This window comes from Peromyscus californicus, unplaced genomic scaffold (genome assembly GCF_007827085.1).
Source record: "Peromyscus californicus insignis strain IS unplaced genomic scaffold, ASM782708v3 Scaffold_4__1_contigs__length_199733344, whole genome shotgun sequence".
NCBI lineage: Eukaryota > Metazoa > Chordata > Mammalia > Rodentia > Cricetidae > Peromyscus > Peromyscus californicus.
In genome coordinates, this window is record NW_026294562.1 from 169,630,879 (window position 1) to 169,650,938 (window position 20,060).

At 54.4% G+C, this 20,060-nt stretch overlaps 1 protein-coding gene across 2 annotated transcripts in view; it reads right to left on the bottom strand.

Moving 5' to 3' along the window:
• Nectin2 (nectin cell adhesion molecule 2) overlaps positions 1-19,635 on the bottom strand; it is a 35,490-nt gene extending 15,855 nt beyond the window's left edge. Inside the window, exons 1-5 of one of the 2 annotated variants that reach the window (XM_052761969.1) lie at positions 19,317-19,635; positions 8,435-8,797; positions 3,545-3,841; positions 895-1,012; positions 610-758 (exon numbers count right to left, since the gene is read on the bottom strand). In XM_052761969.1, the coding sequence (XP_052617929.1) occupies positions 610-758; positions 895-1,012; positions 3,545-3,841; positions 8,435-8,797; positions 19,317-19,404 (1,015 nt within the window). In that variant the 5' untranslated portion in view covers positions 19,405-19,635. The remainder of the gene's footprint in view (positions 1-609; positions 759-894; positions 1,013-3,544; positions 3,842-8,434; positions 8,798-19,316) is intronic. The other variant, XM_052761971.1, reaches the window with a different exon arrangement.
• Between the last annotated feature and the right edge of the window lie 425 nt (positions 19,636-20,060).

Below are 20,060 nucleotides of genomic sequence, written 5' to 3' on the forward strand. Positions count from 1 at the left end.
AGAATTCCCAGCCTTGGGTTCATCTCCAGCTTGTGGGTCTTGCTGTGGTCCTCATGACTGAGCAAGCTATTTCTTGCTCTGTGTGGGTCTGTACATCAGCAGCTACAAGAACCAGGTACACTAACACTAACATGGTCTTGTCCGCTCCCAGGGACAAAGTTCTACATCTGTCCCTAGGCTCTGCCCCCACCACAGACTTGAGCCTGCCTGCTGATTCTCTTTTCCCACTGAACTTTGGGGCTTGCTTGCTTTGAAACAGGCTACCCTCACAGTAATCCTCCTGCCTCAGTCTCTTGAGTAAATGCTGGAGCTATTAGATATACATCATGCCCAGCTTAGACGTTGGCTTTTAAGATACCTCAGTGCAGACTTCCACTCTGTGATTCTCTGCCAGCTCTCCTCTCTGGTCACCCCCCAGTTATAGCCTGTGGTCCCATCCTACACTCACAGGTCAGGATGGAGAAGCTGAACTACCCACTCATCTGTGCAGAGAGAGGCGGGTCTAACTCCCTCTCATCCTAGGGCAGCATCAGTGACACCCCAAAGTGGACCCAAGCCCCAAAGGGAGAAACCACAGGGCCTTATATTCAAAGGCCAAGACCTCCTTACCTCGGACCAGGATGAGCTGCTCAGCACGGCCCGTCCCCACAGCATTGGTGGCTGTGCAGATGAAGGTGGTGTTGACCAATCGATCCACAGAATGGACAAGGAGCTGGGAACCCTGGACGACTGCGGAGGCCGGGAAGACGCCCGAGGTCCTAGGGGTGCGGGGTGAGATGAGCAGCCTAGCAGGCACCCAGGGAGAGCAGGCTGCCCCGAGACTAAAACCGTCAGACCCAGGGTTCTAGAGCCCGCCCTCCTCCCTCACACCCAGCCTCCACGCATGTCACTCACGTGCTCCAGTCATAGCCTGTGGGCTCCGGGTTGCTGCGTACGTTACAGGTCAGGATGGCCTCACTGCGGCCGAGGTACCAGTTGTCATCATAGCCAGAGATGGACACTTCGGGAGGATCTGAGAGGAAGGGACAGCTGACTCAGAGACAAAGGGGACTCCAGAACTGGGGACAAGTTGGCACCACAGGTGGCAGGGGACGCATCAGTCCTAACGAGCTGGGGTTAGCAGGCCACGCTGTGTATGCTCTGGAAAGTGTGAACCCTGCAGAGACGGCTCAGTGGTTAGGAGACCAGCTGCTCTTCCAGAGGATCCAGGTTCGATTCCCAGCACCCACATGGCAGCTCACAACTGTCTGTAACTCCAGTTTCAACACCTTTTTTTTTTTTTTTGGTTTTTCGAGACAGGGTTTGTCTGTGTAGCTTTGCGCCTTTCCTGGATCTCACTTGGTAGCCCAGGCTGGCCTCGAACTCACAGAGATCCGCCTGGCTCTGCCTCCCGAGTGCTGGGATTAAAGGCGTGCGCCACCACCGCCCGGCGGGATCCAACACCTTTACACAGACATACATGCAGGCAAAACATGAATGTACATGAAATAAAAATAAATAAATTTTTAAAATTTTAAAAATTTAAAAAATTTTCTTTTTAAGAAAAAAGAAAACAACTACAGGTGTGTGTTTGTGCGCGCACGTGCGTGTGTGTGTTCCCAATCTGACATGCCTAGGGTAGACCACATGGGCGATAGTATATTCAGACAGTTTGGGTCAGCCAGTGTAGACACAAAGGAAGTCAGGGTGGACCGGCTTACACTGAGGGTCCGAGGATGAATATGGCTGGAAGGAGCCACTGCAGACGAGGTAGGGAGACTATCTCATAGTGGAGGGCACAACATTCCACTGGGATCCTGGGTCCGTTGCCACAGTGAGTCGGCAGGGCGGTGAAGATACTACGTTTGAGTGGGATGGTTCATGTATATAATCCTAGCACTGAGGAGGTGGAGGCAGGAGGATCGGGAGGAGTGCAGGGCCATCCTTAGCTACGCAGAGCTCAGGGTTAGCCTTGGGTATGAGGCCTCTCTCAAAAAACCAAAGACTGGAGACACGGCTCAGCACTTCAGAGTGTGTACTGCTCTTAAAGAGAATTCCGTTCCCAGCACCCACATCAGGCAATCACAGCTGCCCGTGACTCCAGCTCCAGGGGCGTCAAACACCTCTCTCTGGCCTACACTCATGTGCACAGGCATAGACACATAGAAAGAATTAGAAATAATAAGTCTTTAAGAAACAAAACAGCCTAGGGTACACCTTTAATCCCAGCACTGGGGAGGCAGAGGCAGGTGGATCTTTGAGTTCAGGGCCAGCCTGGTCTACAGAGTGAGTTCCAGGACAGCCAGGACTATGCAGAGAAACGCTGTCTTGAAAAATCAAAACCAAACCAACCAACCGACCGACCAAAACAAACAAACAAAGCAAAATTGCTGTACAGACTGGTGCATGCTTTTAATCCCAGCACTCAGGAGGCAGAGGCAGGTGTATTTGTCTCTGTGAGTTGGAGGATAGCCTGGTCTACATAGAAAGTTCTGACCCAAAACAAAACAGAACTGCAAAGGGGAGAATTCCAGCTCTTGTGTGGAGTGTGCTGGGGGTGTCTCTCTAGATGAAACTGACGGTTGTTTCTATAGGTAGTTTCTGGAGAAGCTAGCCTAGGACACTTTGGGAAGGCTGGGGAACCCACGGTCCCTAGAGACCAAAGGAAATAACACTGGGGAGCAGCAGTCAGTAGGAGACCCCAGGGGAGGCAATTTAAACGGAGGTGGGGGTGGAAGATGTGGGAGGGTGGGTGTGTGTGCTTGCCTAGCATGCCCAAGGCTTTGTGCTCCACTCCCAGCAGCTCACGGGACCAGGTATAGTGGTCCACATCTATAATGCCAGCATCCAGAAGTGGTGATCCAGGCAGGCTAGCAGCCGTGTGGAGACCAGGGCTTACAGGCACAGGCTGCAGGGTGCAGATGAGCAGGTCATCCTCAGCCGTCTGGGGAGTTTGAGGCTAAACCAAGCTATGTGAAACTCCGTCTCCAAAAGTGAATCAATGAGTGAACAACGTATGCCAACTGTGCTGGGGTGGGCAGCCTGGACTTGGTCCAGGGCAGTTGATGAGGACTGCCACCTAGTGTCCCTGGAAGCCAGAAAAGACATTGGGCTGTGTGTCGGGGAGTGAGGGGTGGGTGCGGATACTGTTTACAGGCAAACCCAGCCTGGGAGGTGGTCACGTGTCACAGTCTTCTGTTTTCTTGTTTGATCTCACACCTCATCGACTGGGAAGAAAGTGAACCTATCGGCTCTCAATGCCTTCTCAGCTTATCCTTCATTCCAGGGCAGGCAGGTAGGCAGGGGCCCACAGAAGCCAGTGTAGGCCTGGTGTGGTGGTGAACACCTTTAATCTCCACGCTTGGGAGACCGGCAGGCAGCGGGAGTTGCAGGCCAGTCTGGTTTACAAAGAAGAGTCCCAGTGTCGATTACGGGGTCTGCACATACACGAGGCCCTCAGAAACTAGTACAGACAGTAGGCAAGGTCTGGCTGGTGTGAACTGATGTACTCAGGGCCAGTATGGACAGCAAGAGTGAGGGGAAAACCACCTCCTGGCACACTCACAGCGCACGGAGAGGGTCACCGGCAGCAGGTGTGGCTCCTCGAAGCTCTCGTGTTCCACTCTGCACGTGACCTTGATGCCATCCGCTTGGCCCACCGGCACCAAGGAGTATCGGCTGATGACAGTGACGGTGCCAGACCACGGTCCCGGCTCCTGAGTATCTCTGGCCTCTCCACCCAGGGGTGAGATCCAGGTGATCCGGGCAGGTGGGCGGCCCCCCGTGGAGACACAACGGGCAACAGGCACGGACTCAGGGCCAAACGTGACCTCCTGGGCTTCAGCATGATTCTCAGGCTGGGCTAGGGAGAGGACAAAGAAGATGTGTGACTCAGGACTTGCATTCACGCAACAAAGATCTGAGCAGTGACCGTGGAGCATGGGGCCACACAGTCAGGCTCTGCTGCCCTGGTTCAGAGCCCAGCTCACCTCCTAGCATGTGCACAGCTTTAGGCAGGCCATTTCCTCTAGTGTCACAGTAACTAAAGTCCCCGCACCATGGGACTGATGTATGGGTCAAAGAACATACCCAGTGCTTAGGATCTGTCTGGCACACATTATCCTGGCCTGTGTAATAGATACATATTTCTTTTGAGACTGGTTCTCACCTAGGCTGACTTGGAACTCCCAGAGATCCACCTGCCTCTGACTGAGCACTGAGATTAAAAGTGTGTACCACCAAGCCTGTGTTGGACATTTTACAATATCCTCACTTCCCCATCAGAAAGATGCACAGGCCAAGGCTGGTTGTGCAAACCTGTGATCCCACCGCTGAGAAGGCTGAGGCAGGAGGATGGTAAGTTTGAGGCTGGCTTAAGCTATGTAGTCAGACTTTGAATTAATAATAAAAAAATAAGTTGGGGGCCGGGCGGTGGTGGCGCACGCCTTTAATCCCGGCACTCGGGAGGCAGAGCCAGGCGGATCTCTGTGAGTTCGAGGCCAGCCTGGTCTCCAAATTGAGTTCCAGGAAAGGTGCAAAGCCACACAGAGAAACCCTGTCTCGAGGGAAAAAAAAAAAAAGTGGGGTATAGTGAGTAGTGAAGCCAGTACTGGGGAAGTGGAGGCAGGAGGGTCAGACGTGCAAGGTCAGCCCCAGCTACGTAAGTTCCAGGCCAGCCTGGGCTATGATAGTCTTTGCATAAACAAATAAACAAACAAGGCAGGCAGATCTCTGTGAGTTTGAGGCCAGCCTGGTCTACAGAGTGAGTTCCAGGACAACCAGGGCTACACAGAGAAACCCTGTCTCAAAAAAGAACCCCACCACCACCAAAAAAAAGGAAAGGAAAGGGGGAAAAAAGGAAGAAGGTCCTAGAGACAGGTGTAGCTCCATGGCAAAGTTCCTGCCTGGAAACCCCCAGTAAGGGTCGGTGAGGGGCTCAGTGGTAGAGCTCTTATCCAGGATGCCGAGGCCCTGGGTTCCATCCCCCAGAAGCAGAAGGGAAAAACAAAGTGCCCATTTCTTTTCCTGTGATCACACTGTCCTGTGCTTCCGCAAAGGGTAAAAACAACAGGGATCCCCAGCTGCTCATTACGTTTGCCCTTTGACCTTATCCTCCCGGAAAACACGGAAAAACCTCCAAGGGAGATAGCAAGGCACACTCCCCTTGTGTCTCCTGCCTCCAAGTGGACCTGCCCACCTGAGCAGGTGTCCCCCGAGCTATCCGTCCCCTCCCCTCTCCCCTCTCTCCCCGTGACCACCAAAGGGCATCGATCCATCAGGCCCTCCTGTCCATCAGTGCCCACAGGGCCGTTCCGTTGGGAAGCTCCTCCTGACTGTGGAGCCTAGCTGCGGTGCACAGCCCTAGGATGGGGGATCTATACCCTCCAGACCTCATCCCAAATAGAGGCTAACTTCCTCAATGGGACTTTTCCGGTCTCTGTGGCCCCCACGTCACCGGCCTGACCACAGAGACAGAGGCGGCTGTACCCATAGTGCCTGTAGGCTGACTGATGTTCTAAAGCTTGCCTGCCCTCCCCTCCCCACCCCTTCTGCCCTCTTTCAGTTTATTGATGGAACCTAGGACCTTGTGAACAATAGCCAAGGCTTTGCCACTGAGCTGCTTCCTGCTTCTTCTCTTCTCTTTCCTCCCTCACCCTTTCCCTTCCCCCTCTCTCCGTCCCTGTCACTTCTGTTCCATTGTGCAACACAGCCTAGGGACACACAGCCGAGGACCCTGTGCCCGCCAGTTAAGCACTCGCTACTGAGCAACAACCCAGTTTTCCTTTTATTTATTTTTTACCGTGTTGAGGTAGGATCTGGCTATGTGGCCCAGGCTAGCTTCAACCTTGTGATTCTGCTTCAGCCTTGGAGAACAGGCACATGCCTCCACGACTTGAAGCATTTCTCGACTACCGTCTTGTTCAAGCTATTGCACAAGAGCAGAGAGAGCTTTCTGAGGTGTGGGAGAAGAGCTTTGCAGAGTGTGTGTGCACGCGCGTGTGTGTGGCGTGCGCATGCATGCGTGTGTGTGCGCGTGCGCGCGTGCACGTGCGTGTCTTTTTTTGAGATAGGATCTCATGTAGCCCAGCTGGCCTCAACTCACCTTATACACCTAAAGCTGACCTTCACCTCGATTATCCTAACTCTATCTTCCAAGCATCGGGAACGCAGGCGTGTGCCACCATCCCTAGTTTCATGTGGTGCTGGAGATCGAACCCAGGGCTTCGTGCATCATAGGAAAGCACTCTACCATCTCCACCTCTGCTTTTTTTTTTTGCATGCCGGACAGGTGCTCTGTCACAGAGCCACGCCCCCAGCCCCTCCCTGGGGGATTCTAGGGGAACAGTGGATTACAGAGCTTCATTCACAGCAAGAACTCCACCCCGCTTTTTTTTTTGTTTCTGAGACAAGAGTTTCTCTGTGTAGCCCTGGCTGTCCTGGAACTCACTTTGTAGACCCAGGCTGGCCTCGAACTCTCAGTGAAATCCCGTCTTGAAAAAGAAAAGGAAACAAAAAGGGCTCAAGTTGCCCAGGCTGGCCTTCAACTCTCTCTGTAGCTTGCCTCAGCCCCCTGAGTTTATGGGGTGACAGGCCTGCTCCCCGAGAACTGGCAAGGGCTATGGAAGTAGCTCCTTCTGTTCCAGAATGTACAGGGAGGTTTCCAACCTGGGGCAATATGGTGTCTGGAGGGTTGGATGGTGTGGCTTGCACGGGGTTTTTCTACCTTTAGTGAGAAATCTCTGCCACCGTGCCAACTGGCTGTGTCAGGCTGTGTTGATTCTTATTTTTTGTGTCTGGGTGTTGTGCCTGCACGCCACATGTCTGCAGCACCACAGAGGAGAGAAGAGGGGATGGATCCCCCAGAAGTGGAGTTGCAGATGATTGTGAGCTGCCATGTGGGTGTTGGGAATCATGGGTCTTATGAAATAGAAGCCAGTACTCTTTTCTTTTTTTTCTTTTTCTCGAGACAGGGTTTCTCTGTGTAGCTTTGGAGACTGTCCTGGAACTCACTCTGTAGCCCAGGCTGGCCTCGAACTCACAGAGATCCTCCTGGCTCTGCCTCTCGAGTGCTGGGATTAAAGACGTGTGCCACCACCGCCCGGCTGCCAGGACTCTTTTCCGCTGAGCCATCTTTTCGGCCCCATGGGAGTCTTTTCTGGTCCTCGGTTCCCCTAACCCAGGAACAATGGTGTAAAACTTCCTTAGATTCCCCTATTTGCCTCCTCCGTCTCCTGCACCCCCTCACCCGAGGTCAAGCCAAAGCAACCCTAAGGCCTACTCCCTGCTTCCCGCCTCTCCGATCCCCCGACCCAGTCCCATCGTTTGATTCAAACAAGTTGTCCTGAGCTCTCCGTGACACCCAGGACTCTTCTCCAAGCTACAGCTCCGTGCTCGCTCAGAACCGCCGTGGCTCTTATTCTCAGTACAAAACCAGAGTGGAGAGTCATGGCCCAAATACCTACAGTCCCAGCCCTGAGGCAACTGGGCTGCTTCGAATTTGAGGCCAGCCTGGGCTACATATTGAGCCCTGACTCAAGGGGGAAGAAATGCTGTTGTCTACTTGGTAAACAGAGTCAGCAACCAGCACTCAGTAGGTGCTTAACAAGCACTGGTCAAAGATAGGTGTCTTGGCGTGCTCCTGTAATCCTAGCACTCGATGATGGGGGCAGGAGGATTTAGATTCCAAGCCAGCCTGGGCTACGTTTCTTAAAAGGAAGAAAGATGGGCTGGATTGATGGCTCACTGGCTGCTCTTCCAGGACCGGAGTTCAATTCCCAGCACCCACATGGCAGCCCACAACTGTCTGTAATTCCAGTTCCAGGGGATCTAACACCTTCACACCAACGCACATAAAATAAAGTTAAATTATTTTATTTATTTATTTTTTCCCCCCAGAGCTGAGGACCGAACCCAGGGCCTCAAGCGCTCTACCACTGAGTTAAATCCCCAACCCCTAAAGTTAAATTATTTAAAACAAACAAATAAATAAATAAATAAAAGGGAGGAGGAAAGGAAATGAAGGAAACTGGAGCTAAGTTGGTAGCGTGCTTGCCTAGTACACACAAAGTGCCGTTCTGTCCCCAGCACCAAATGAACTAGGTGTGACAGCCAAGTCCTTAGTCCCAGTGCTCGGAGGTGGAGGCGGAGGATCAAAATTTCCCGCTCATCCCTGGTCAAACAGACGTTAGGGACTGGAGCTGGCAAAAAACGGCTCAGCAGGGGACACACATATATGCACGCATGTACGCACCGAATTTAAAAAAATCAAAGTAAAGAAAGTTTGAGGCCAGCCTTAACAACATGAGTTCCCATTCTCAATATAACAAAAATACAAACCGACCAACCCCAACAGAACCAAATAAGACATCTGCAAACACATTAAGGACGGTCCACCTGAAAGCCAGACAGGGAGAAGCAGCCAAGGGAAGGGCGCTCACACTGTCCCCCCACTCACCTATGACTCTGAGCCAGGTCACCCCCCTGCGGGTGCCGTTGGGGAACGTGGCAAATTCGCAGGTATAATTGCCCTCGTCCTCCACCCTCAGTCCCCGGAAGGCCAGCGTGGCATCCCGCAGGTCTGCGTTTGTGTCCTCTTTCGCTCTGACAAAGGATAGACGGTCCTTGGTGAACTGAGGGTTGGGGAAGTCCACGCCGAAGGATGGGTGGAAGGCGGCCACGACCGCAGCATCCAGGCGCTGCCACGTCACCTGAGAGACGCGCTCCGACGTGGGTGGGAGCAGGTGGCACGGTAACTCCACGGTGCCTCCCAGGCGGCCCCGAACCTCTGGGAGCACTCGGACCCGCACATCTTGGGCTCCTGGGGAGAAAGGGAAGAGGTCAGTCACGTGGGGGAGGGAACAAGCCAGCGGTCTCCAGGACAGGCAGTGCCAAGGCAGAGGTGAGACAGGGTCTCAATATATAGCTCAAGCTGGCCTGGAACTCACTGAGATCTGCCTGCCTCTGCCTCCCAGTGCTAAGATTGAAATTGTGCACCACCACAGCTGACCCACCTTGTCTTTCTACTTTTACTTTTTTTTTTAGGTTTATTTTCAGTTTATGATGGGTGTTTTGCCTGCATGAATGTCTGTGCACCATGTGCATGCAGTGCCAGTAGAGGCCAGAAGGGGGCATCAGAGTCCATGGAACTGGGGTTAGAGGCGGTTCTGAGCCGCTGTGCGTGTGCTGAGAATCGAACCTGGATTCTTTGGATGAGCAGGCAATGCTCTTAACAGTTGAGCCATCTCTCCAACTACCCATCCTATTTGAGACAGGGTTTCGGACTGGCCTGCTGTTGGGCCCTGACCCCCATCCCTCGGGTAGCTGCTGCCTTGCTTGCTGACCTTCATCAGATGCCCTCCCTATGTTGACTTCCTGCCGGCTTCCTTGTTTTGTGTACCCCGCAGAGTTGAGAAAAAAAGCTGGGGCGTGAGATTGTGAAACTTTTGTAGCAAACTTTTGCCCTCCCAGGTTCTTCCACTCTCCTGTGAGCCTGTATTTAAGGCCTCTTCCCTCCTTCAATAAAACGGCATTCTCCTGAGAAGAATGACCCGCTGTCTTGTCTTCATTTATCCTCAGCCCCTCACTCGGACATGGTGAACAGGTTGTAGTGCGGGCGCTGCAGCCTGCAGCTCAGTGGTTCAGCTAGGCTGGCCAACAAATCCCAGCGAATCCCGTTTCAGCCTCCCCTGTGCTGGGATTCCAGATGTTCACTGTTACATCTATGTAGAGCTGCACATTATGTACGGCTTTTAACATAAAAGTGCTGAGGATCATACCCTGGTCTTCATACTAACATAGAAAGTATTCCGTCCATCGACCTGTCTCCCCAGCTCTGTTCTCTGCCTACCTTTACAGCACTAGAGGGTAGACGTAGGGCCTCACACGTGCAAGGTAAGCGTTTTTACCCCCAGCTACCGTCTTTCTCCCTGACGGCTTCACACAGTCTGCAATGTAGTTTGGTCAGTCACCCTCATGACTTCTCATCCTCTGTGGCTCCTGCTGAACACTTTTCTTGCCAGCGAGTCTCCCTCTGACTTTCACGAGCTTTGTTTTCTGACCCACGGAGTCTAATTTCCAGTGCTTTGCACGAGCGCGGCTGTGGGGCTTTCTACTGGAATATGAGAAATGGGCCTGAGGCTAGACCACTCAAGAAAATGCCCCCCTCCTTCAGCAACCATTAACTGCCAATATCTCATCTCCTTGAGGATGGGGTCTTACCAGACCCTTCTCCTGTCTCCCCACTTTATTTATTTATTTTTGTTCTTTTTGAGAACATAGACCTGGCTGTCCTTGAACTCACAGAGATCCACCTGCATCTGCCTCCAGAAATCCTGAGATTAAAGGTGTGCACCACTGTGCCTGGCTTTATTTTTACTTAAACATTTTTTTTTTTAAAGATTTATTTATTATGTATACAGCATGTTTGCCTGCAGGCCAGAAGAGGGTGCCAGATCTCATTACAGATGGTTGTGAGCCACCATGTGGTTGCTGGGAATTGAACTCAGGACCTCTGGAAGAGCAGTCAGCGCTCTCAACCGCTGAGCCATCTCTCCAGCCCCTACTTAAACATTTTTTAAAAATTATTTAATGTTGTGGTGGTGGTGCATGCCTTTAATCCCAGCACTCCAGCACTCTGTGACTTTCAGGCCAGCCTGGTCTACAGAGTGAGTTCCAAGACAGCCATGGCCATATAGAGAAACTGTGTCTCTCGAAAAACAAAACAAACAAATTATTTGATGTGTATGGGTGTTTTGCCTGCATGTATATCTGTGCACATGTGTGTGTGCCTGGTGCCTTTGGAGGCCAGAAGAGGATCCCTCGGAACTAGGGTTACTGTGAACTACCATGTGGATGTTTAGACTCGAACTCAGGTCCTCTGGAAGAGCAGCCGGTGCTCTTCACCACCAAGCCAACTCTCCAGCCCCTATCTGCTCACATTTTTTTTTTTTTTTTTGGTTTTTCAAGACAGGGTTTCTCTGTGTAGTTTTGCGCCTTTCCTGGGACTCACTTGGTAGCCCAGGCTGGCCTCGAACTCACAGAGATCCGCCTGGCTCTGCCTCCCGAGTGCTGGGATTAAAGGCGTGCGTCACCACCGCCCGGCTATCTGCTTACATTTTAAAAATATTTTTTATTTCATGTTTATGTGTCATGTGTTTGCATCTATATATGGTGTGTGTGCAGGTACCTATGGAGGCCTGAAGGGGGAGGCAGATCCCTCGGAATCAGAGTTACAGGACGTTGTACTAGAAACGGACCAAGTCCTCTGCATTAACCGTTGAGCCATCTTGCCCGCACCTGTCTCCCCATTTGGAACAAATACAGAAACAAGGAAGCCTGTGTCTCAGCTCTGGGAGGAAGTACTCCACGATGACCCAGGGCACAATAATGTGTAGGTTTAAATCCAGGCTCTTAACATCTGTACCTCAGTTTCCCAGCTGCGTAATGAGGACATAATGACAGTGTCGCACCCTCCAGAAGTGTTATGAGGACTAAGGAATGCTTGAAGAGCACTTTAGCATAGGTCCACAGGAAACTTGAACTTGGTAAACAAACAAAGAGGCCGGATAATTACAAGTGGCCACTGACAGTGAGCCCCGGGGCGAGGGACGCAATGACACAGCACTTGACTTGTGTCATGGGCAACTGCTCACAACCCTCTGTAGAGAGAGCCGGGCAGAGCTGCCCTCCTGTACAGTGGTGAGTGTGTACAGTCCCGGCCTCCTCACACACAAGAACTGAGGGCAACTGTGGTGTGGTAGCAAAGGCACAGCACAGGGGAAGGGGAGGGAGATGGATCTCTGTGACCAGCCTGGGCCACACAGTGAGTGTGTGTGTGTGTGTGTGTGTGTGTGTGTGTGTGTGTGTGTGTGTGTGAGAGGGACTGGAGATAGCTCAGAGGTCAAGAGCACCTGTTGCTCTTGCAGAGGACCTGGGTTGGGTTCCCAGCACCCACATGGTGGCTCACAAGCACCCATAGCTCAGTTCTTCCTCGGGCACCTTGCGCATATAGTGCACAGACAGGAAGGTAGGCACAACACCAAAACACTTAAAATCATCTTTAAAAAAGAATCCAGGGGGCCCTGATGAGGGAATCTGGCAGAACACCATACTGTGGACAGACAGTGCCAGGGAAGATGGACAAGTGGCAACCAGTGACGGCTTAAAGAGCCACAGCATCTCCAAAATGCCTCACCACTCAAACCCAGACCATCTTGACCAAAAGGGCTTCATCCTCTGCAGCAGAGCAGATCAATGTGGGCTGGGGAGAGGACAGCTCAGGAGAGCCCCTGCCTAGAATCCCTCAGTGAGGGGCTGGGGTGTGGCTCAGTGGTAGAGCCCCTGCCTAGAATCCCCCAGTGAGGGGCTGGGGTGTGGCTCAGTGGTAGAGCCCCTGCCTAGAATCCCCCAGTGAGGGGCTGGGGGTGTGGCTCAGTGGTAGAGCCCCTGCCTAGAATCCTCCAGTGAGGGGCTGGGGTGTGGCTCAGGAGTGAGGGCACCTGCATACCATATGGGAAGCCCTGGGTTCCAGCCCTATCACAGAGGGGAGGCAGGAGCGGGAGTACTCTTTAGAAGAACTGATACACAGATAGATGTGAGCTTCCTGCTGGTTGCTGCTTCCGGGCTGGATGACCTTTTCAAGCCCCAGTTCTTCCATGTGTAAAATGGAGACATTTAGTCCACCCTACAGGGTCCCCTGGGACAATTCCAGTAAAAGATCTGACACTCTTTGCAGGCCAGGTCACAGGGTCAGTGCCTGTCCCCACAGCCACATCTGGCAGGGTTTGCATGTGCCTCAGCCCAGGCACAGGTTTTACTTTGCTTATTTAGACAGCTCTGGTTGGCCTGGAATTCACATCAATCCTCCTGCCTCACCCTCCTGAGCACTGGGATTACACATCATTGCAAATGTGAATTAGAGCAAGCAGTACGTGGAGCTAGACAGAAAGCACATTAAAGACAGCAAAACGGGCTTGAAAGGGGTCAGCGAGGGGCTGGTGAGATGGCTCAGTGGGTAAAGGTGATTGCTGCCAAGACTGAAGACCTGAGTTCGATCCCTGAGACCCACATAGTGGATGAAGAGAACATACACATGTATTGTGGTCCCCCCCCCCCCCCCACACACACCAAATAAATGCTAAAAGTTGGGGAACCAGGCTCAGTGGCCTTCAGTTGTAATTCCAGCACGAAGGAGTCAGAGGCACGAGGATTATGAATTTGAGGCCAGTGAGTTCCAAGTTAACCTGTGTTACACAGGGAGACCCCGTCTCAAATCAATAATAAACGAAAAATACAAATAATAAAAACCTTACTGCCTCAAGACCTCCAGACTAAGCGTCTAATTCTAAATAAAGGAACAGGCCGGGCGATGGGGGCGCACGCCTTAGTCCCAGCATTCGGGAGGCAGAGGCAGAAGAATCTCTGTGACTTTGAGGCCAGCCTGGTCTACAGAGTGAGTTCCGGGACAGCCAGGGCTGTGACGTCCCCAGCTGTGTCTCCCCGCCGCGGCTAGAGAGATCATGGTAGCTGGTACCCCATCTTTGCTGCTTGGAGCCTCAGTGGCTCCTTTCTCCCTCGGAACGCTGCGTGGATCACACCCATCCCATCTCGGGGCTCCTCTCTCTATCGCCCCTGTCTGGTGCTCTGGCCCAGACAAGTCCTACCTCAGGGCCTTGCGGTCTTCCTTGTTCAGCAGGTCAACATGCTTCCTCCTTAGTGAGATAAGCTCGGCTCACCGAACTGATAACAAGGATTCTTCTTAACTTGTTCCCTCATCCCAACAAGGCACCAACCACCTATTTCCCTAGCGGAGCCATGAGGGGAAGAGGTCTTTCATTCATCCCTAGATCCCAGAGCCTAGAACAGTGCCTGATATTTCGAAGGTAAATGTGCTGGATAAATGAACTGATGGGCAATCAAAACGGCGTTATGGATATGATGCCAGTTATGGAAGCACACACCTGTGACCCCAGCCTCGTTGAGACGGATACAGGAAGAGCCTACGAAGTGAACATCCGTTCTTACAAACAGCAAATTGTGCTAGGTCACACACAAGTGTGATTGAATTAGAATGTGTGGGCTTTTCTCTGAGAGAAGCGGGGAGTGTAAATGTGGGGGGAAGGAACAGGACAAAGTTTTGAAAGATCAGTGACAATTAAGAAGAGGCTTCTGGGTCAGGGTAGGGGCTGTGTTGATGGAGAAGGATCTAGATGAAAGATTCCCAAGCAGGAATGGGAGGGAGAGACTGGGGAAGGAAGAGAGATTGGTGGGGACTTGGAGTTTGAAGACTATGGGGTGAGGGGGTGCAGGCATTCTGTGTGTCAGGTGGGGAGGGAGGCCGGGGAGATGAAGTCATGAAATCTGGAAGATGCGTTGCCTGGTGCTAAAAACACATCTCCTGGCTGGGAGGTGGCGGCACACGCCTTTAGTCCCAGCACTTGGGAGGCAGAGGCAGGTGGATCTCTCAGTTGAGGCCAGCCTGGTCTGCAGAGTGAGTCCCAGGACAGGCAGGGCTACACAGAGAGACCCTATTTTGAAAAACCAAAAAAAGAAAAAAGAACAAGAGAGAGAGAGAAACACACCCCCTTGGAGGCTGCGTGGCAGGTGGCTGTGGTGTGACCTTGTAGGGACACCGCCAAAACCACGCCTCAGAGATAGTGGCCAGAAAATGGCCCGTGGGAACACTTGCTTCTCTCTGCTTTCCTCAGCAGGGCTATCTGGTGACCGCTCTATGGAGTGTCAGCTGGGTCCTCAAACACACTTCCTTTCCCCAAGGACTGGAAGAGCAGGCTTCCTGCAGGCCAGAGGGAAAGTCTGCGTTGAGCAATAACACAGGGGAGGGTTGGAGCCAGGGTCTCACAGCCCGAGGGAAGAGGACTGGTCTGGAGCCCTGAGTCTAAGGGAGGAGGGCTGGATCCTACACTTCAGGTCGGAAGGAGGAAAGTGGGGGGGGATACGGAACCTCGGGTCTTGGGGAAGAGAGCTTGAGTCTGGACCCCGGGCTTCTTCATGTCCTGCCTGGCTGGCTCCTCAAGTCTCCGCTGGCCCCTGCACACCTATAAAACCCGGAGTGTCCTACTCCCAACCATGGCAGGGTGGGGCGGGCCTGGAGTAAACCTTCAGAGTGCTTGGAGCACTGGCATCAGCTGCTGCCTCAGCCACCTGGTTAATTAATTAATTACATTAATCATAGTTCCCACCCCCACGGCGGACATCCGGAGCCTGTCTGAGGGGTGAGAATGTAACCACCGCGGCCAGGATACACGGCCTGGGCTGTGTCTCGATCTCTATGTGGGCCTCAGTTTTAACACTCGGGGGTAACACGGGGCCCCTCTGATACACAGCCTTCCTTTGCTACAGGGGCTCAGCTCCCAGAGGACTTCCCCTGTGGAAATACAGACTCATCAGGGGGAAGTTCTCGAAGGCTCTTCCTGGCTGGGTCCTGGGACGGACCACTCTCATATCCTGCCAAGAGAGTGGACACCTCAGTGTGCATCCCAGTCCCAGGAGACTATGGACTCTGCCTGTGTACAGGTCCCACTTCTCGGATCTGTCCCTTCCGCCCCTGTCCCTTGGCTTCTCATTCCCCAAAGCACCAGACTCCTGCCTATTATCTAAATATTAATAATAGAGAGACTATCCATCCATCCATCCATCCATCCATGCATTCATCCATCCATCCATGCATCCATCCATGCATCCATCCATGCATCCATCCATAGATAGACAGAGATGGGGGAGGGTCTTAATATGTAGGCCTGGATGCCCTGGAATTCTCTTAATTAGACCAGGCTGCCTTTGAACTCAGAACTCACAGAGATCTGCCTGCCCCTGCCTCCTGAGTGCTGGGATTAAAGGCATGAGCCACTCCGACATACACAAAATAACAATTTTTTTTTTCTTTTCGACACAGGGTCTCTTGCAGTAGTAGGCTGGACTGAATTTAATTATGTGGCCAAAGATGACCTTAAACTTCTGATGTTCTGGTCTCTACTTTCCATTTTTGAGATTATAGGTGCTCCCTACCACCGGTGATCATTCGGTGCTGGGGATCGAACCCCCGTCTTCATGCATGCTAGGCAAGCACTCTGCGGCCTGGGCCGCATCCCCAGCTTGTTGGTGCCCCTCTCGGGTGGCCGTGGCTGGCCTCAATCCCACTGCATAGCCATGTCATCTGGAACTCATGTTCGGGTCACAGCTACCATGCCTGCTTTAGGGGGTGCAGAGGACGGAACCCAGGGCACCATGCACGCTAAGTGAGCCAACTACCATCTGAGCCACAACCCAGTCCATCTCTCTCTTCTTCTCCTTCCTCAGCTCCATAGCCAAGGCTGGCCCTGGGGCTCAAGATTCTGCTGCCTCAGCCTCCCCCAAGCTGGCACTTAGATTACAGGCCTGCTTCCACCACTCGGCTTTGTTGTTGTTGTTGTTTGTTTTTTTTTTTTAGCGACAGGGTCTTTCGATGTAGCTCAGCCTGCAATCCTCCTGCCTCAGCCTTCTTCGAGGGCTGGAGTTACAGGTGTATGGCCACCACTCCTGCCCTAAGGTGTCTGTTTCTGTGACCCCGGGAGCTCCGTGTCCTTGTGTGTCCAGCACCCACACCTCTCCACATCTCCTGACACACTTTCTCACTGCCTGGGCCATCTCTCTGGGTCCCTCTCCTCCTCCCCTTCCTGCTCTGTGTCTCAGCATCGCTGGGACATTAAAAATGTAACAGCATCCCAGGCGGGGGCAGGGGAGCTGGCCCTTGTGCAAGACGCCCTGTCCCTCGGTGTCTGTGACTCCCTGTGGCCCCTCCACACTGCCTGGCCTTGAGACTGGCCTGTGCTCTGACCTCTCTGGGTCACAGGATCTCCACAGCCCCTTGGCTGGGGTCTTTTGGTCTTTCTCTCCTGACACCAAACCTCTCTACCCCTTCGGTGTCCCTGCCTACACCCCTGGCCCGCTCTGCCCGCTCTCTTGCACATCTTCCTTCATTCTTTGTGCATGACTCCATCCTGAGGTCTGATTCCCTCGTTCCCTCCCTCTCTTGGCTCCTGTCCCTGTCCCCCCATCTCTCTCCTGCTCAGTCCTCCTTCCCTAACGAGAAGAGACAGCCCGGCCTGCGGTCCCCTCTCCTCCCCTCCCCCACAGCTGTGTGGGGCTGCCGGGCGGACGTGGATGAGCAGAGAGAGGTGGGGAGGAGTGGGAGGGAGGAGCAGGCTCAGGCGGGAGGTCCAGGTGGTGAAAGCCCCATTCCCTGAGGAGGCCAGGAGGGAGGGGGAGGCTGGGGCGCTGGGACCAGGGGACAGAGATGGAGGCAAAGAAGAAACGGAACAGAGAGGAGAGATGAAAGACGGGAAGAGAAGGGAAAAGGGGGAAATGAAAAGAAAAGGAGTGAGCGGAAGGGGGGAGAAGAAAAATGAGAGGGAGAAAGAGAGAGAGAATGAGGAAGTGGAGGCAGGAGCAGAGGGGGCGGGTAGGAAGGGCCAAGGTCCCCTTCGACGCTTTCTCCAGGTATGCCCAGCAGCTGGGAATCCCCCCCCGAAGGTCCAGCAGAGAAGGGACCGGAGGTCTAGGAAGCACTTTGGGAAACCTGCCCAGCAAGGCCACCGGACTGCTGGCTTTCGAAGGCCTGCAAGGGACAGAGTGCACCCTGGAAAAGAGCGCGTGCCTTTTCTGTTTCCTCCTTTGCAGGCTGGGACGGGGAACAAGGCTTGCTTCGGGGTTCTGTGGAACCTTCTGTGAGCTCACACGCAAATCAACGCTTGGCTTGGAAGGTACGGTGGGTTTTGAGAATTCACCCCGAGTGGCAAGTTCTGATCCCCTCTGTCGCTGACAGAGGCAGGGAGCTTGGAGGTCAGGGCTGATGACCTCGAAGGAGGTATCAGAAAGGAAATGAGGCCAAAGGAGTGATAGGCATTCTCCCCAAGATCCCTCGGATCCCCGCTTCCTGAGGAAACCCTCCAGAAACTCTCCGCCACCCCCCCCGCACCCCCAATCCCAGAGTTTTGCAGTTAGGAAGAAACAACCGGGTCACCTGCTAGGGGCGGGGCGAGGTCAGCACACCTGTTCCCCCACCCCACCCCCAGGCTCCTCCCGGGGCCTCTCCCCTCCAGGAGCGGGGGGTGGGGGGTGGGGGTGGGTGGGGGTGGGAAGGGGCGAGTGCCTTAGAGAGGAGACTCCTCCCCTTTACCTCTCTAAGTGCAGCGAGGACAAAGGCGTGACCAGAGGGAAGATAAGGTCCCGAAACCGGGCGTCGGGACTCCGGCGCGCTCCCGCCCCGCCCCGCCCCTCCCAGACGAGGTCAAAGCGATACCGGAAAACTTCCCCAGGGACGTCGCCACTCGGCGCTCACGGGGAAAGGGGGAAGGGGAGGAGAACGCCAAACCTCCCTCCCGGCCTCCGACTCCACCTGGGACACAGCCACAGCCGACGGAGTCCCCAGTTCCAGGCAGGGCCTTTTAGCCCTTGGTTATATTTGGGGGCCAAAGGTCAGAGTCCCCTGCTCATTAAATCCCATCACCTACAGTTAAATCCGAAACGGCCAAGGTAGTGCCTCTGGCCCCCAACTGTCCCTGGACCCCCAACGAACAGTGTTCTTTGCCCGCAGTTAAACCCAAGACCCACAAGTTTGAGCCCCCTCTCCCCCCAATTCTACCTCGACCCCGGTTAGGACAGTCTTCTGAGATTCTGCCTCCAGAATCCCAGCTCTTTCATTTTTCCAGAAACGGGTGGTCAGTGCCCGTAAACTCCCTGAGGCCTGGGGCTTGCACTCAGGACTCACATCCTTTCCCCCCCAGAGTGCCCCCAACTCTCATCACTGGCTTGCCGGGGCCCCCCAAAGACCCGAGCTCCCCACCCTTGGTCCAGGGAACCTCGACCGTGGGTCCCCTCGCGCCCAATTCTCCCCGGGCCTCAGACGCCCAACCTAGCCAGAAGGAAAAGAAAAAGGGGGGGGGCGGGTGTCGCCCCTCCTCACCATCACGACCCTCCAGCTCGTGTGAGTGGGGGGAACATTCCTCACATTCCTGAGGGGGGGAGCAGAGACGGAAATCCAGATTCCGGATAAGTGATCGGCGCAGGATGGGGAGGATTTAACCCCTGCCACCCTGAGGGAGGTGGAGGGGGACAGACAAACCCGGGTCAGAATGGGCACTTGTGATTAAGAGGGCGTGCAGAGAGGGAGGTTAGAAGACTCGGAGACGGAGTAGGGTGTGTGGAGGGAATCTCTGGATCAGTAAGGCCAGCCTGGAAGGGAGCACGAGGGAAGGGCCCTCGGGGAGCTGGGAGTGAGGTGGGGGACGATGCCCGGGCTCCCTCCACTCCGAGGACGGAGGAAGGCATCCGCGCGTTTTCACCTGTTTCCTGGAGCAGGAGCAGAAGCAGCGGCAACCACGGCAGCGTCGGTGACAATCTGGACGGCGGGAGGACTGCGGCCCGGGCCATGGGGGGCCCGGGGAGGGACTGGGCCCGGGCAGGGGGTGCCTAGGGACCACTCTGCGTTCACCGATCGGCTGTGAGGGCGGTCAGGGGCCTGAAGTGTCCGGCTCCAGGCCGGCTCCCGCCGCTCGCGGCTCCCCGGATCAGTTCTTTTGGCCCAGCTTCCCTCGCCTGGCTCTCAGGATCCGCGCCCCCCGGCCCCTCGCTTAGCTCCAGCGGGCCGGACTCGTGACGTCACAGGCCCCGCCCCTCCTCACCAAGCCGACCCTGGGATTCAGGCCCCGCCCCCTCCCGGAGCTATGACCCCGCCCCTCCCAAGTCCCACACCTGTCCGGCCCCACGATTCGATCTCCGCCCTCTCCTGGGATTTAGCACCGCCCCTTTTGCAATGTGACCACGCCCATTGCCAAACGAGCCACGCCCCCACAAACCCCGGGAAGACCCACCGCGCCCCCTTCTGGTCATTCTACTCTAGCGATGCGGTCACACCCCCCCGCTTCTAAACTTCCGGTCGGCTGCCACCCGCAGAAGCCTTGCCTCCTCGCCCAGACCACGCCCCACTGCCCTCTGGTTAGCCTGAGTATGTGGGCTCTCATAGGGCCTCCCTGCCTGAGGCCCCGCCCCTCGGCGAGGCCACACCCCCTCCCCGCAGCCCTTCCCCT